Here is a 17,044-nt window from a genome sequence, read left to right as displayed (position 1 = left end):
TGAGCCACGAGTGGTCCTGAAAACAGTTCCGTGAGCTATACCACTTTCCTCCCTCCCTCTCTTCAGAGAGGCTGGAATAGCAAATAATATTGTATGACACAGGTTGTAATTGCAGTTGTATTTTTGGAAATATTTTTTACACGCATTTACTGTATCATGACTTACAATGAATTTCTCAATATGATTCATGGTGACAGTACTTTGAAAGCTAGAGGTCTAAAGAGACATTTGACCTTGCAGTTCCCTTATCCCCAGCCTCTGGTGGTTTAATGCGTTGGTTTCTTAATAGCACTCCAGGTGGTATTCACATTGGCTGCAGCCCTTCAGTGGGCCTGAGCATGAGGATGGGCTTCTGTTGAAATCTTGTTTCCTTGAAACAAGGTCCAAAGATGGACATTATGAGTGCGAACACATGTACAACTCAACTTTTAGGGTTGTTTAAAAGATTAAATGAGGCCGGGTGTGGTGGCTCACGCCTGTAATCCCATCACTTTGGGAGGCCAAGGTGGGTGGATCACGAAGTTAGGAGTTCGACACCAGCCTGGACAATATGGTGAAATCCTGTCTGTACTAAAAAATACAAAAACTAGCTGGACATGGTGGCAGGCACCGGTAGTCCCAGCTACTCGGGAGGCTGAGGTAGGAGAATCACTTGAACCTGGGAGGCAGAGCTTGCAGTGAGCCGAGATTGCGCCACGGCACTCCAGCCTTGGCGACAGAGTGAGACTCCATCTTGACAATGACAACAACAACAACAGCAACAACAAGATTAAATGAGACCATGTGACTCAGTTCTGTGCTTAGTATTTGGAATACAGCAGGAATTCATTCCTGTGTAACACACTGTTAAACCAAGAGGTACTCTGCCCCGTGCTCTTTCTGTAATGTTTATCTAGGTTTTACATTTAAAATTTAAATCTCCTATATTGTTGAGATGACTACACTGGCCTAAATAGAGCCGATTTTTAAATATGAATAACACTTCATATCCCCTGTTAACCTTTTTCCATCCTCCTCTGATTTTTTTCTCCAATTGGTATTTTTTTCTTGGATCTTGAGAACTTTGTGGTTAAAGCAGAGACAAAAATTTTGTGGGAAAACATCTGCAAAATAAATTTCTTTGAATGAATTGGGATAGATGGCTTGGCCCTTGGGTCCAGACCTTGCCTAACATAATGAATGAACCAAAGTTATTGACCAGATAAAAGGTTTCCCTTAAGTGCTCTTTAATTTTAAAGCAGAATAGCTTTAACGGGCCCTTGATGAAGAAATCATCTTACCATTCTTAGCTGTCCTCTCTTCTGCATATGCAGTGCTGGGTGTGCTTTTGGGCATTTGCTATGTTAGGGGTAGTGATATGTTTTGGAAAGATAACTGTATTGAAATTAGGGTACTTTCAAGAGAAATTCAACTTTGGATTGATGTACCTTCTGATATGTGCTGTCTTGTTTTTAAAGACGCACCTTTATCAGGATATGATTCATACATCATATTCATCCATTTAAAATGTTCAGTGGTGTTCAGTATATTCAGAGTTGTGCATCCATCACCATAGTCAATTTTAGAACATCTTTATTATTTCCCCAAAGAACACTGGACCCCTTAGCCATCACCCTGGAACTCTGCCCCATCCAACCCCCTAGCCCTAGGGAACTGTTAGTCTGCTTTCTGTCTCTAGAGATTTGCCTTTTCTGAACATTTCACAGCAGTGGATTCATGCTCTATGTGATCCTCATGCCTGGCTTCTTTCATTTAGCATGTTTTTAAGAGTCACCCATGCTGTGGCATGGATCGTACTTCATTTTTAAAAAATTGGTATGTAGTATTTCTTTGTATTCTACAGTTGTTTATCCATTTATCAGTTGATGGACATTTGTATTTTTCCAATTTTTGTTTATTATGAACAGTGCTGCTAAGAGCATTCATGTACAAGTTTTTGTGGGAACATATATTTTCAACCTTGGGCATCTAGGAGTGGAATTGCTGGATCATACGGTAACCTGGGTTTAACCATTTGAGGAACAGCCGGACTATTTTCCATAGCAGCTGCCCTGTTTTGCATTCCCACCAGCAGTGTGCCAGGGTTCTAGTTTCAACACATCCTCACCGATACCTGTTATTTTGATTAGCAAAACCAGTCGAATTGGTATACCAATCCAATTGCTACACCAGTACTTGTCTTTTTGATTTTAGCCATCTAGTGAGTGTGAAGTGAAAGCTCATTGTAGTTTTGATTTGCATTTCCCCAGTGATTCTTCACTTGCTTATTGGCCATCTTTTTTTTTTTTTGTCCTATCTGTTTTGTTTTGTTTTTGTTTTTGTTTTCTTTTTAATATGGAATGCTTCATGAATTTGTGTGTCATCCTTGTGCAGGGACCCTGCCAGTCTTCTCTGTATCATTCCAATTTTATAATAGTATGTGTGATGCCGAAGCAAGCACCTATTTGTTTTTAATTGACAAGGAAGGATAGTGATAACTGTAATCTATCCAGTTCTTATGTGGGGGATAGTTTCTCCTAAATTTCCCCACTTCTTTGACCTAAATTTACATAAAGATCAGGGAATATTGGATTGAAGTAACACTCTTTTAAAACATAGTTAAAGTCAAGTCATAACCCAACTGGCTGTATATAAAAGAGAGTCTTGAGAAGGTTCAGAATTTTGTGTCTTTGTGAAAAGAAATTAAAACCTTGTAAGGAGTCAGCTAAAGAATGTAAAGTTTTATGAGCTTCTATAAACAGGGAAATATGGAATGTCTAGTTCCATTTAACCTGACTATAAGCCAGGTTAAATGGAACTTTTTTATTTTATTTTGTGTCTTTTTATACTGCTTTTAAAAAAATAGGACTATTTTGAAAAATTGTACTTTCCCTCCTATATTTTAGAGGTAACCCCATTAGTATCATTATTACTTTTGATTAATTGAAAATCTCACCAAAATGCAATAGTTTTTAAAAAGTCAAATTCAAATCTTACATATGTTTTATGTTTTCCTCTTTTCCCTCAAGGAATATTTCTTCATGTTGAGACAGCATTTCTATACTGCCACAATGACAGAAAAGACTTAAAACAGTCAGCTGCTAAAATGTAAGATACAAGTGATTGGTGTATGTAGAATCTGAATTTTAGTCTCTTCACGTGTCGGAACAACTTTTCAACAGCTGTAACTCCATACATGAAGAGCATGAACAGTTTCAAGGGTGCATTTGTATGCGAGTTATACTTTATATTTCTTTTACTGTTTAAAGTTAGTATACCCTGCCGTTAAGTGATCTTTTCAGGTGTCTGCGTAAAATAGAATTTCCTTGGGAATGGCTGGTGAAGGCCAAGAAGAGGTCCCCGAGTTCTGACTTCATTATGCCATTGAGTTTGTCCTGCTTCCTTGTTCTTCATCCAGTGCCTAATTTACGGTGGGGCTGAGTGCTTCCTGCGCTGTATGATCCTTGGTGCCGTCAGCCCTTGCAGATACTCAACGACTTTACCAATAGGCATGCTCTTTGGCAGCTTTTTATATTTAATATAGCATCAGCATTTATGGATTTATTGGTTTTTCTTTAAAGAACTGAGCTCCCTCAGAAACCATGGTTTTGCTCCATGACCTCCTGTAACAGTAATTTAAGTTGCCACTTCTGGCAGTTTCCTGAGCTGAGGAGTCAGTTGGACCTGTGTACATTGTATTTGTTCATTCATTTCATGGCTCTCAGTGAAAGTAGTGGAAGTTGTCTACGAATCAGAAATTTAAATCTCAGCCATCTTTTTTCTCTGATGCTCTACAGTTGGAAGGGTTTTTCGAGGAAGTGCAATGCAGTCATTCATTGCTTAACAACAGGGATAGGTCCTGTAGCTTATCTTCCCTTTGTGAGGGGCTGGCAGGCCCAGGGAGAGAGACGGAGAAAAGACCAGTCACCCTCCTCGTTTTTCTGGTCTTACACCTCACCTGTTTCTAGAAGTGATAGGAAAACAATGCCCAGCAAGTTGGTTTTCTATTTTTAAAAAGTATTGTAAGATATCTGTAACATAAAATGTATCATCTTAACTATTTTTAAGTGTACACATCAGTGATACTTGGTACATTCACATTGCTGTGCAGCCATCATCACCATTCATTTCAGAACTTTTTCATCTTCCCAAACTGTAACTCTGACCCCATTAAGCACTAACCCCTCATTTCCCTTCTCCCAGCCCCTGGCATCTACCATGCTACTTTCTGTTTCTATGAATTTGTCTATTCTAAATACTTCAAGTGGAATTGTGCAATATTTGTCCTTTTGTATAGAGTCCACAGGTTTCATCCATGCTGTATGTAAAATTTCTTGCATTTTAAGGCTGAATAATATTCCATTGTGTGTGTAGAAACCACATTTTGCTTATCTATTCATCCACTGATGGACACTTCAGTTGCTTTCGCCCCTTGGCTGTCGTGGATAATGCTGCTCTGAACGTGGGTGTGCACATCTGTCTTCAAGTCTTGCTTTCATTTCTTTTGTGTCTATTCCCAAAGGTGAAATTGTTGGATCATATAGTAATTATGTTTTATTTTTTGAGGAATTGCCATACTGCTTTCCATAACAGCTGCACTATTTTACATTCCTACCAGCAAATAAGCTGTTTTTCTTAAACGTTTCTTCCCTTTGAAGACCTGATTGATGGATTGATTTTTAGATACAGGGTCTCTCTCTATCTCTCAGGCTGGAGTGCGGTGCCACAGTCATAGCTCAATGTGGCCTTCAATTCCTGGGCTCAAGTGACTTTTCTCGCCTCAACCTCCTAAGTAGCCAGGCCTACAGGCTTGTGACATCACATCCAGCTAATTTTTTAATTTTTTTGTATAGACTGGGGGTCTCGCTATGTTGTTCAGGCTGGTCCTGAACTCCTGGGCTCAAGCGATCCTCCTGCCTCAGACTCCAAAAGTGCTGGAATTATAGGTGCCAGCATTTCTGGCTGACCTGTGTTGTTTTGAAAGCTATTTAACTTGGTCTCCTACCAGAAAAAGGAAGATTTTCTCATTTCTTTTGAGTGACTGTGGTCTCTGAAAGACCCCTCCGGTCACCCCCCGGACCCTTGCCCCCTGGAGCTAGCCCTGGTCGTTTCCACTTCCTTTCACTTGGCCACTCATCGAGCTTGCCATTTGTTCAGAGCTGCCCACAGGGACTGTTTGCCACCCTGACATTCCAGCACCAACATGGAGAAACCTGTGTTATTTTGCATTCTCTACTTTTGAGAACATTTAAATAACACTATTAGCAACAGACCTGACTCCAATGTTTTATGTGATCATAACTTTAGGGATATATTTTTAGCAAAAATAATGTACTTCACAGTGGTCCAGGCAGAAGGAGTACAGCCCTGAACTCTCACAGGGGTCCAACAACTGTCCACACTGTGCCCTCTGGCCCTGCCCGTCACCTTTGTTCACTTCAAGGTAACTGGTATTAGACATCTCAAAGTGTTCTAACTCTCCTGTGTATTGAGATGGGCGTAATAGATGATGGATAAATGTAAATATGCAGTAAGTCTAAATTTTGAGGATTATGTTCCTGAAATGCGCAATGGTAAGAGTTCACACTTTTATTTAAAAGGTCCTTATTTAATAATACTTTCTTAATTTTCATTATTTAAAGTCTTTTTTTTTTTTAATTTTAAGTTCTGGGATACATGTGCAGAATGTGCAGGTTTGTTACAGAGGTATACGTGTGCCATGGTGGTTTGCTGCACCTGTCAACCTGTCATCTAGATTTTAAGCCCCACATGCATTAGGTGTTTGTCCTAATGCTCTCCCTCCCCTTTCCCGCCACCCCTCGACAGGCCCCGGTGTTCAACTCCTACTTATGTATGAGAACATGCGGTGTTTGGAGAAAAACCTTTCTCTGATGGTCATTGCTGAAAGCTCCACTCCTTATCTCAACTCTTTTTTCATGTTTCAACATCCCCATTTCCCTCCTTTTTTTTTTTTTTTTTTTTTTTTTTTTTGAGACGGAGTCTCGCTCTGTCACCCAGGAGTACAGTGGCATGATCTCGGCTCGCTGCAAGCTGTGCCTTCCAGGTTCACGCCATTCTCCTGTCTCAGCCTCCTGAGTAGCGGGGACTACAGGTGCCCGCCACCACGCCTGGCTAATTTTTTGTATTTTTAGTACAGAGAGGGTTTCACCGTGTTAGCCAGGATGGTCTCGATCTCCTGACCTCGTGATCTACCCACCTTGGCCTCCCAAAGTGCTGAGACTACAGGTGTGAGCCACCATGCCCAGCCTTCCCTCTTTAAATCATTTTTTCAACAAAAATAAAATTTGTTGTTTGAATTTGCTAGATCTGAAATTCTCACATATTTGAATTTTGTATGAGATGCTTGTATTTTTAGAAGAATTACCCTACTTTTAGTCTCATTATCAGGGAAGAAAACCATTTAATTTGGGACAAAAAAAGAAGAGAGACCAGCATTTATTGAGCATGTGGTATATACTAGGCTCTGTGCCAGATACTCTAATTACATTTGATTATATTGATTGGTTATAAAAGGAATGAGGCATTGAGAGACCAACTCACATAAGGTTTCTTTGCTTAGCAGAATTCACTGCCTTGATGTATGAAATATGGACTGTCAGATATGGAAATAAACTTTTCAAATGGACTGGCTTTCACAATGGCATTTAAGTAGAATGAATGATGTGTTAGACTGAATTCTATCCGTCCTCCCTTTACTTAGGTTTGGTGAAGTGTGCTGGATCATGTATGAGGTATTATCATTATGTGAGATCTTCCTTTCAGCCACTGCAGAATGGAGAGAATTCGTCTCCCTTCCTGGCCTCCTAAGATAGACCTGAGGTCTGATATATAAGTAGAAGACTTATATCTGTTTGAAATACAATATTAATTCCAGTTTATAGTTCTGGATTTTTAAGGTGTCACTCTAGATTCCTCTTTATTCATGTTTCTAGGAGCGTAGTAAATACATCTACCAATCAAACTAATTTGTCTGTTAGAATACATTTAAAACGGAAAGTTGGCAAAGAGAGAGCCGTAGGTGGGAACAGCAGCTCCAGATGCTTAAGCTTTGCAGGAGCTCAAAGCTTGGGACCTGTTTGCTATGGTCTCTGGCTGCATGACTGAGGTTTGCTGTGACCACCAAGTGGGCTGGCAGGCCTTAACCTGAACTTATTTTCTGCGCAGGCTTTCTGGGGGGTTGTATAGCCTGGAGCCCCTTTCCCAGGTCTAAAATGCACACCCTAAGGGTAGCCCCAGCCACCTCCCATGTTAATGGGGTTAGTATATTCCTGAGAAGTGGGACCAAAACAACGTTCAGAAATTGTTGAATTTATCAAGCAAGGTGCTGTTTTAGGTTACACAGTAACCTAATAGGTACTTACATATTTCTAGCAATTTCTTGGTTGAGTTCACTCCTGTTACCTTATTTGAATTTGACAACCTATAGGATGGGCAGAGTAGCTGCCATTCTCACCACCCCCATTCTTTTTATTTTTTTTTGAGACAGAGTCTCCCTGTGTTGCCCAGGCTGGAGTGCAGTGGCGTGATCTCGGCTCACTGGAAGCTCCGCCTCCCGGGTTCAAGTGATTCTCCTGCCTCAGCCTCCCGAGTAGCTGGGACTACAGGCACCCACCCCCACGCATGGCTAATTTTTTTGTATTTTTAGTAGAGATGGGGTTTCACCGTGTTAGCCAGGATGGTCTTGATCTCCTGACCTCGTGATCTGCCCGCCTCAGCCTCCCAAAGTGCTGGGATTACAGGAATGAGCCACCGCACCCGGCCCCACCCCCATTCTTAACTTTTTTTTTAATTTTTTGAGACTGAGTCTCACTCTGTCACCCAGGCTGAAGTGCAGTGGCGCCCTCTCAGCTCACTGCAACCTCCATCTCCCAGGTTCAAGCGATTCTCCTGCCTCAGCCTCCCTAGTAGCTGGGTCTACAGGTGCACACCACATTGCCTGGCCAGTTTTTTTTGTATTTAGTAGGGTTGGAGTTTCATCATGTTGCTCAGGCTGGTCTCGAACTCCTGACCTCAGGTGATCCGCCTGCCTCGGCTTCCCAAAGTGCTGGGATTACAGGTGTGAGCCACTGCGCCTGGCCTCCCCACCCACATTCTTAATAGCAGCTTTGAGATAGAATTCACTGTTGGGGCCACTCCACAGAAACAGGATGGATCTCCTCCACTTGGCCACAGTTGCTTTAGATATTGAGTCAGCTGACATCACACCCACCCCGAGAGGGTGTGAAAAGGTTTATTATTCATATAATGAGGCTTTCTGGGGAGAACAGGACAGCTCCCAAGAGGTCCTAAAATGGCTTGAGAGAGCAGGGAAAGGAGACTGGCTTGGCATTTTTTTTGTGATGGTTATGGGGGATGGTGTGGAGTGAGGGTTCCCATTGAAGGGTTTGAATTTACTGCTGCTGTCATAAGAGGGAGCCATTTGGACTTTCCTCTCTTGCCTGCCCAGATGTGGACAGAGAGGGATGAAGGGGGAATGAGGCTTCAAAGTATCACAAGTGTAGTCACTTTTTAAAAATTACATTCACATGCCATAAATGTGTTCAATTCAGTAGTCACAGACTATATGTGTGTGTCGATTATATATACATTTGAGAATATATATTGGAAACACTGTCTAATTTCTGAACATTTTCATTACCCTAAAAAGAAACCTCATACTCACTAGCAATGACCCCATATTTCCTGGTCTGCCTAGCCCTCCATAATCACTAATCTGCTTTCTATCTCTCTGGATTTGTCTGCTCTGGACATTTCATTTCAGTAATACAATATGGGGTCTTTGGTGCCTGGCTTCTTTCACTTCACATAATGGTGTTCAGGCCGTTTGTGTAGTGGCATGCATCAGGACTTTGTTCCTGCCTGTGATTGAATGATACTCCATTGTGTGGATGTGCCATACGAGTTTGTCACATTAAAGGATGATTCATTTGGAACATCTGAGGGTGAGATGGTAGGAAAGTCAGGTGTCAGTATTAGCAGGAAAGGAAGACATGGGCCTGCATCTCAAAAGGGATTCAAAGGCAGACATTTAGTCTTAGGAGCTGTATAAATTAGAAGTGACATTTAAAGATGGGAGAGTAAATGTGATCTCCAAATTGAAATATATACTCTTTTAGGTGGCTGCACTGGTTGCCAATAGATACCATCCATCTATTCATGTCCTCTGATGAAATTCATGGTAATTTTCAATTTAGAACAACTCAAGTTCATTCTGATACAGAAAAGTCAGTGAAACCAAACATACCTTTTGAATTACTCATTTTGTCTTGCTTCTATTATCATGAGACCTGTTTTTGAGTACTTCACTCTAAATATTTTCTGTTGCTTTTCAAGAGCCCAGTAATTTTGTTGGTTGGAAAATGATTAATACTTAAAATTTGGCACAAGTTGCTTCCGTGTGTATATGTCTTAGTCCATTTTCTGCTGCTATAACAGAATACCACAAGCAGGGTAATTTATAATGAGCAGAAATTTATTCGTGCCACTGTTCTAGAGTCTGGAAGATGTAAGAGCACGGCGGCTGCAGCTGGATAGTCTTCATACCACATCATCCTATGGTGGAAGGTGAAAGTTGGAAGGAAAAGAGAACATGAAAGAGTGAGAGAGAGAAAGGGGGCTGGCGTCATTCTTTTATCAGGAACCCACTCTTGAGAACACCATTAATCAGTGAGGTTCTGCCCTAATCACTCCTGGAAGGTCCCGCTTCCTGGCACTGTCCATTGGGGATTAAGTTTCTAACTCATGAACTTTGTGGGACACATTCAAACGGCAACATTTTATTAGTTTATTGCCAGAAAACATTGCTTTTTCTTTTGAATGAGTTAGGGAATTGTTTCATTCTCTCTTATTGTTTTTTTTAAAATTTAGCTTTTACTTTTATTTATCTTTTTTAGTTTTATTGAGGTATGATTGGCAAAATTATGTAAATTTAAGGTATACAATATGATGATTTGATATACATTATGAAATGATTACTGCAATTGAGTTAGCTTAGTTAGCTAACACACCTATCACCTCACTTAGTTACCTTTTTTCTATACTTTTTTGTGGTGAGACCATTTAAACCAAGCTTGTCCTGCCCACAGCCCTCAGGCCGCATGTGGCCCAGGGTGGCTGGGAATATGATCCAACACAAATTCATAAACTTTCTTAAAACATTATGAGATTTTTTGTGATTTTTTTTTTTAAGCTCATCAGCTATCATTAGTGTTAGTATATTTTATGTGTGGCCCAAGACAATTCTTCCTCTTCCAGTGTGGTCCAGGGAAGCCAAAAGATTGGACACCCCTAGTTTAGACTCTTGTTTTAAACACGAACTGAGGGTTCTAAAAGTAAATCAAACAGCATATACCAGCAGCTTCCAATTTGCTTGGTTATCATTTATAATTCTTGGTAAAGTTCAAACATAATCTTTTATATCTCAAATAATATTCCCTGGCTTCTGCAGGCAGGATGTCTAAAATTTGTAATAACAATAACAAATTAATTTTAAATTTCGAGGTACTCTTTATTTCTATTGAATGAACTATTGCTTTTAAAGATATTTCTCTTGCTGTTTAGGAGTCAGGTTAATTGTAGATTTGCTGAATTCTCAAAACTGACATTTAAATTATGCGTTTAGTGTTTTATAGTCTCCAGTATTCAGATTCTGGGTAGGTGAGTTTCCAGTTGTTCACCTGTCAGCATTGTGATTTCGCATGAAGACTCTCCTAATGTCACAACTTGGATGTAATCTTGAACCCTATAGCTCTGTTTTAACAGAATCACCCTTTGGAAGTGGAATGCTCTAGACCCCACAGGTCATCCTGTTTTTTGCATGTGACCAACATCTCCCCGTCTTTGATCTTGTACAGCTATTTGACACACTTTGCATAAAAATACAGAAGAGAGAATAAACCTGGATTTTTGCTTTTCTGTGGGGCCCAATGACTAAACTACTTATAGAAAACAGACATTGTGGGATCATGTGCCTGGATGGTATTCCCTACAGGTGTGATTTTACTACATGCACGGGTTTACACAGCCCCCAGGTACTCAGTCAGTATAATTCACTCTAACTTTCAAATATATAGAGAGAAAATGAAACTATCTGTTGCCTTGTGAAATAAGAATATCAGAGCAGATTTTAAAAGACTGATAACTTTTTTCCTAGTTACATATTGTGGCTGGGAAAGGTTTTCCTGTGTGTGCAGCATGGTCTTTTTTATATAGTTAGCCTTTCCTTGTTGAGGAAGGAAAATGGCAAGAGTCAACTTGGTATCATATCACCGACAAGCTTCCCTGTTTGCCATTCCCAAAGATTCACTTGAGGTAGTGTAGTGTCACTGAGTTCAGTCTACAGTAGAAGGAGTTGGATTACTTACACACCAAACATAATCATGGTGGCTGTGAGACCTCAGCATGTATTTCCCATTGAATACTGGAGTGCTGCTTCAGAAGGCATGCATCTAGCCAGACTGGGTAGCCCTTTATTCATGTTCTCATTTGCATCTTTGGGTACCAGGGATGGGAGAATCCTTTTAAGCAGTGCAATCTTGCTAGCCCTCTCTAGCAAAGAGTAGAGGTGGGCTAAAGTCAAGATCGACACTGCAATGTTGTGTTCCCTTGTGGTTTGCTGTCAGCAAGCTGTTACCCATACGTGCAAAAGGTTGTTTGAAGTGGGCTTGCACGTGTTTCCATAGCAGCAGTCATCTTAGCGATTTCACTCGTTTTTTGGACTTTTTTTTCCTTTGCTTCTCTGTTTCCCGCTGATGCAGGATTAAATAAATAGCATATTTAGGTCAAGGAAAGAGATGTTTGCTAATATAGATGCTAGGCTAAGCATTCTGGGAGACGGATTTCTTGCAGCAGATGAACATTCTTTGTGCCTCCCAGCAGCATCTGCAGCAGTGTGGCTGTCTGGCACTGTCTTTTTCATTTTGGGCAGGTTCTGAGATTCAGAACAATCCCAAGCAAATCACAGGAGCCGGCAGTTTTCCAGTAGCCACATGTAAATCTCCTGCTTATTTGTTCTTTGGTATTAAGAGTGAAGCAATCAGCTAGAAAAACAATACTTTAAAGGTTTTGGTGCATCCGAGGTGTGTCCTCTTATGTTTGCACCACCCCTCCTGTTTTACACTCGAGCCTGGATTTTTTGTCAGGCTGTTGAGCAGGAGCGGATTCTAGTACGGCAGCTCAGAGCTTCCCTTCTGTTCCGGTACCGGTGACTGCTTGTCATGAAGATGGTACAGTGGGAGCCTGTTTCGGAAGAGCCAAGGAAGAGGATGTGGAAATGGAGTAGAGATTGCTAAAAAACTGAACATCCACACCTTGGGGATGGGTTGCACTACTAGTGTGATTCTGTTTAAAGGCATCCGCACCGTTTTTGAAAGAAACTGTGCTTATATGTGCAAACAGCAAGGAGAGAATAATGCCCTTGAATATACAGCATACAATTGGACAAAAGAAGATTCAGAACTATTGATCTCCTCCTGGCTGGTAAATACTATCTTGCTTAATTAACAAGTAGTTTAATGGTGTTAGAATAAACTAGTCTTTACTTCTAAAGCAAATATATTTATTTCAGTGTACTTATATGTATGTAGTCTGTGTGTATAAATGGGTAATTAGTGGCCTTAAGTTTAAATTATGAAGTGAGTGTTTGTGTGAGAATGCCATGTATTCATCAAAGCTAAATACGTACAGAGAAGTAAGATATTTTATTAAAGAATAATTTTCTAATGTAGCGTTATCAGCTTACACATTCTTAGTATAGTCCTAGAAATAATATGTGGTAAAGTGTATATTTAGGGTATTATATATGTGAACCCTCTCCCAGCGATAATGAATTATGTAGCCCCTTTACATCCCAGTCTTCTAGTTGGCCAGGTTTTTCTTACTAATGGCTTATGGTCAGTCTTTGATGCGGGGGGAGAAATTTAAAGGGAGCATGAAAGAAAACTATGATGGGTATGAGACAAATATTTATAGTTTTATTTTTTAAAAAAATCCAGCTACTTAACATGTTTTGGGGCGAAGGGTCTTGAGAGTGAGAGGAAGTGCAGTTTGACATGACACTTCTGTGTTCTGTCCCTTTATCAGGCATGAAGAGGTGTCAAGTCACAGATGGGTGTGCCTCTGTGGCCTTCCCACCAGCACCAGGCTTGTGAGGAGCCGCATATGGGTCTCCTCCTCCCTCAGGATGCCTTGCCATTTTTCCTTCTGTTCTTATCACAGCTTTTGTCAAAATGAGTGGGGACAAATATATCTCAGAGTTTCTGTGTGTGTCTTGCCAGCAGCTGCTTGGTACAGCGAAGCATGCAGAAATGCTGAGACCTTCCCGGCTGGTGAGGCTACCATCTGAGACTGAGAAGGGGGTATTGGCATGCCGTATGCCCTTGTGATCAGATCGGGTGGTCCCAACCTGTGGGAACCCAGAGAGAGGATGCATTTTATGGAGGGTCTTATGTTAGCACTTGCAATATGTGGGAGGAAGAAAGGAGAGCATCACTCAATGCATCAGATGCATTTTGCAAGTCAGTGTTATGTATAGCTGGAATTTAAGTGGTGCTGTATTAACTGTTAAATATTTTAAGCTCTGAGGTATTTTGGAATATGCTTTTGTGAATAACTGGTATCGGAGATTAGAAGGACTAGCTCCTTCTAGCGCTCTCTTCCATTAGTGTATCCATAACCCGACAGCCCGGGACCTGCTTGGGCCAGTAATGGCCATGCCCCTCCCATGCGGCAAGCTTCTGTCCCTCAGGCCAGACTGACTTGTCTTTGGTTAACCTGACTTTAAGAGATTCTGCTTGTTTTTCTTTTCTCTTTTATTGCCTGCGGGGAGAGTAACCTGCCAGGGGCTCTGTCAGAGCTCTGGGTCTGGGATTCTAGAACGCTGCTGTCATGCATCATGTCCGCTGCTTTCTGCCCACCACCCTTGCCTGCACCAGCAGGCCGTCTGTGCATGTGGCAGAGGTGCTGCGAGATGGAAAGATGCGCCCTCTCACTCCACACTTGTCTCTCTGTTGGTGTCCTTGCCCTCTGTGGCCTCTTCTGCATGCAGCAGAGTGGCCCTCTGAAAAGGAGTCAGGCCATGTCACTCCTCTGCTCTGGACCTTCAGCTCAGGGTCAAATGAAGAATCCTTACAGCGGCCTGCAGCCTCATCTCCAGCACTGCCTAGCACTTCCTCCTTCTGTTCACCTGTGTGCCTCTTTCCTGCTCGTTCCTCACCTCACTCTGGGCACCCAGGCTGCCTTTCTGTTTCCACTTCCCAGGATATCTCCACCAGGGATTGCACCATTCATTGCTTGGCCTTTGCTCAGACCCCCTTCTCAGTGAGTCTCCTAGGACTCTCTGCTTAATCCTAAAATGCCCCAGCACACCTTTCCCCAGACCCTGTATAGTTTCTTCTTTACCTGATGTCCTCTTTGTCCAGAACAACAGCATAAGTGTAGTAATAGTAATTAGTAGTAAGTGTTACTTAAGAGTACACTTACAGTACAACAAGAACAAGATTCATGGCCAGGTATGTGGTGGCTCATGCCTGTAATCTCAGTGCTTTGGGAGGCCAAGGCAGGAGGATTGCTTAAGGCCATGAGTTCAAGACCAGCCTGGACAACATAGCAAGATCTCATTTCTACCAACAATAACAAAAATATTAGCCAGACGTATGTTGACATATGTTGTCCCAGCTACTCAGGAGGCTGAAGTGGAGGGTCACTTGAGCCTAGAAGTTCAAGTTTACAGTGAGCTGTGAATGCACCACTGCACCCCAACCTGGGAAACAAAGCAAGGTCCTATTGCTTTAAAAAAAAAAAAAATCAGGCCGGGCGCGGTGGCTCACGCCTGTAATCCCCGCACTTTGGGAGGCCGAGGCGGGCGGATCACGAGGTCAGGAGATCGAGACCATCCTGGCTAACACAGTGAAACGCCGTCTCTACTAAAAAAAAAAAAAAAAATTAGCTGGGCGTGGTGGCGGGCGCCTGTAGTCCCAGCTACTCGGGAGGCTGAGGCAGGAGAATGGCGGGAACCCGGGAGGCGGAGCTTGCAGTGAGCTGAGATCCGGCCACTACACTCCAGCCTGGGCGACAGAGCCAGACTCCGTCTCAAAAAAAAAAAAAAAAAAAATCAGATCCATGATGGCTGGGATTTTGTGTGCTTTATTCAGTGCTCTGCTCCCAACAGCTAGAACAGTGCCTGGCTCTATAGTAAATGCTCAGTCAGTGAGGGAATACTGATGAAATGGTTTTACGGTCCTGAACTTGAACTTGGAGAAACTACTGAGAAGATTAGTTAAAATCACTTATTCTAATGTATAAGAATAAAGCCAAAATGTATATATTTTTTAAATTTTTAGTTTCCCCCAAACAGTAACTGGCTCTCTGTTAATGATCTCTCCGAGCCTGTTGACCATTTCAGTCCCTAGATGTGTGCTTCTAACCCTTCTGTCATGGCACCACACCAAGAAGTTGTGTGGTTCATGACTGAATGTTCCCTGGGCTTGCAGTGGTAATGACTGACAATTGGATATTGTCCAGACTACCTCTATTGATGACCCATTTCTTAAGGGAGCCCTGCCCATTGGTACTTCCCTGGGTCACCCCCATGCAAAGATAGGCTGACTTTATCTTCATATATGGGTTTGCGTCAGGGTTCTCAGCTTGTGTAGGATGTCTGTCCTACCTCCAGCTCAGGTGGTGACTCCAGCCTGTGATTCTGCCTTAACTGTCATCAGGTTAGAGCTGTATTTCACCTGCCCTCAGAAAGCATAACCCCGACTTCAGCTACTCAGTGTGCACCAAGCCTTTGTGGAGGGAATGTAACGTTCATGAAGGATGGCCTAAAGGGCTCGAGGCCACGCATTCTTCTGAAGACCCTGAATGTCCCAAATATCTATCCATCTGTCAGAGAACCACATGCCTGGTCTGCCTCATTTGTTTTCAGTGGAGTTTCTGTTCCTGATCTAAGCTTTGTGTTTTTTTTCTTGGCCTATACTGAAACACATGATAAGAAACATACTTAAGAAAGTGGAATCAACTATAAGGATGTTATTGAAGGCATTGCTTACTTGCTATTGGAATGGCAAGAGGCTCTGTAGTATGGTGGCTAAGAGTACTGACTCTGGACTAGGTGCTGTGGCTCACACCTGTAGTCCCAGCCAGCACTTCAGGAGGCTAAGGTGGGTGGATAGCCTGGGCCCGGAAGTTGGAGATCAGCCTGAGCAACATGGTGAAACCCCATCACTACAAAAAATACAAAGATTAGCTGGGTGTGTTGGTGCATGCCTGTAGCCCCAGCTACTTGGGATGCTGAGGCTGGAGGATCACTTGAGTCCTGGTGGTTGAGGCTACAGTGAGCTGTGATTACACCACTGCACTCAAGCCCTGTTGACAGAAGGAGACCCTGTCTCAAACAAACAAACAAACAAACAAACAAACAAAAACAGAATGCTGATACTGGAGCCAGGCTTTGGGGTTTGAATCCTCTTAAATTCACAACTTAATAGTTGTATGACTTTGGGCAATTTACTTAACCACTCTGTTCCTCAGTTTCCTTATCTGCTGTTTGTAGTTAATAATGGTACTTGCCTCACAGGGCTATTAAATGAGTGAGTATGTCTAAAGTTCCTAGGTCAGTGTCTTGTACATAAGTGCTAATGGTTAGCTATTATAATCATTGTCCTTTCTGTTTTTTGGTGTTCCTTTTATGAGGAGCCCTGGAATAAATTTCTTCCCTTCATAATATGAATGGTTTGTGCTTTTCATGAGTAACTGCTTTGTTTTTATTTTATGTACAGTATGGTTCATGTAACTGATCCCAGCCAAGTCATCAGTTAACTGTTAAAGCTGATTTCCAAACATATGACCAAATTCTAGCAGGTCCTAGGCTTTTTCAAAATGACTTTTATATTGGCCTTCAACTTTGCTTATTTTTTGTATTACCTGCCATTTTATCAGCCTTTTTCTCATCTGCTTATTAAAATACTTTAAAATTTTATTACATATATATGTAAATAACTTTAAATCCTTTTGGAATAAGTTACAATATAAATTAAAAGGTAAG

At 41.8% G+C, this 17,044-nt stretch overlaps 1 protein-coding gene and 1 non-coding gene across 18 annotated transcripts in view; one reads left to right on the top strand and one right to left on the bottom strand.

Moving 5' to 3' along the window:
- The window catches only part of DOCK9 (dedicator of cytokinesis 9), a 299,986-nt gene that overhangs the window by 61,964 nt on the left and 220,978 nt on the right, over nucleotides 1-17,044 (top strand). Inside the window, exon 1 of one of the 17 annotated variants that reach the window (XM_028837245.2) lies at nucleotides 12,205-12,477. The exons of the other annotated variants lie outside the window; for them this stretch is intronic. Coding sequence (XP_028693078.2) covers nucleotides 12,316-12,477 — 162 coding nt within the window. The 5' untranslated portion in view covers nucleotides 12,205-12,315. Of the gene's footprint in view, nucleotides 1-12,204; nucleotides 12,478-17,044 lie in introns of those variants that run through there. 17 annotated transcript variants of the gene reach the window in all.
- On the bottom strand, nucleotides 2,329-2,432 carry LOC114673664 (U6 spliceosomal RNA). Its single transcript, XR_003724427.1, has one exon. It is a non-coding gene; the product is annotated as a U6 spliceosomal RNA (small nuclear RNA).

Source organism: Macaca mulatta, chromosome 17, assembly GCF_049350105.2.
Source record: "Macaca mulatta isolate MMU2019108-1 chromosome 17, T2T-MMU8v2.0, whole genome shotgun sequence".
Lineage (NCBI taxonomy): Eukaryota > Metazoa > Chordata > Mammalia > Primates > Cercopithecidae > Macaca > Macaca mulatta.
The sequence above is the reverse complement of the archived record's forward strand: the minus strand, read 5'-3'. Positions and strand labels throughout refer to the sequence as shown.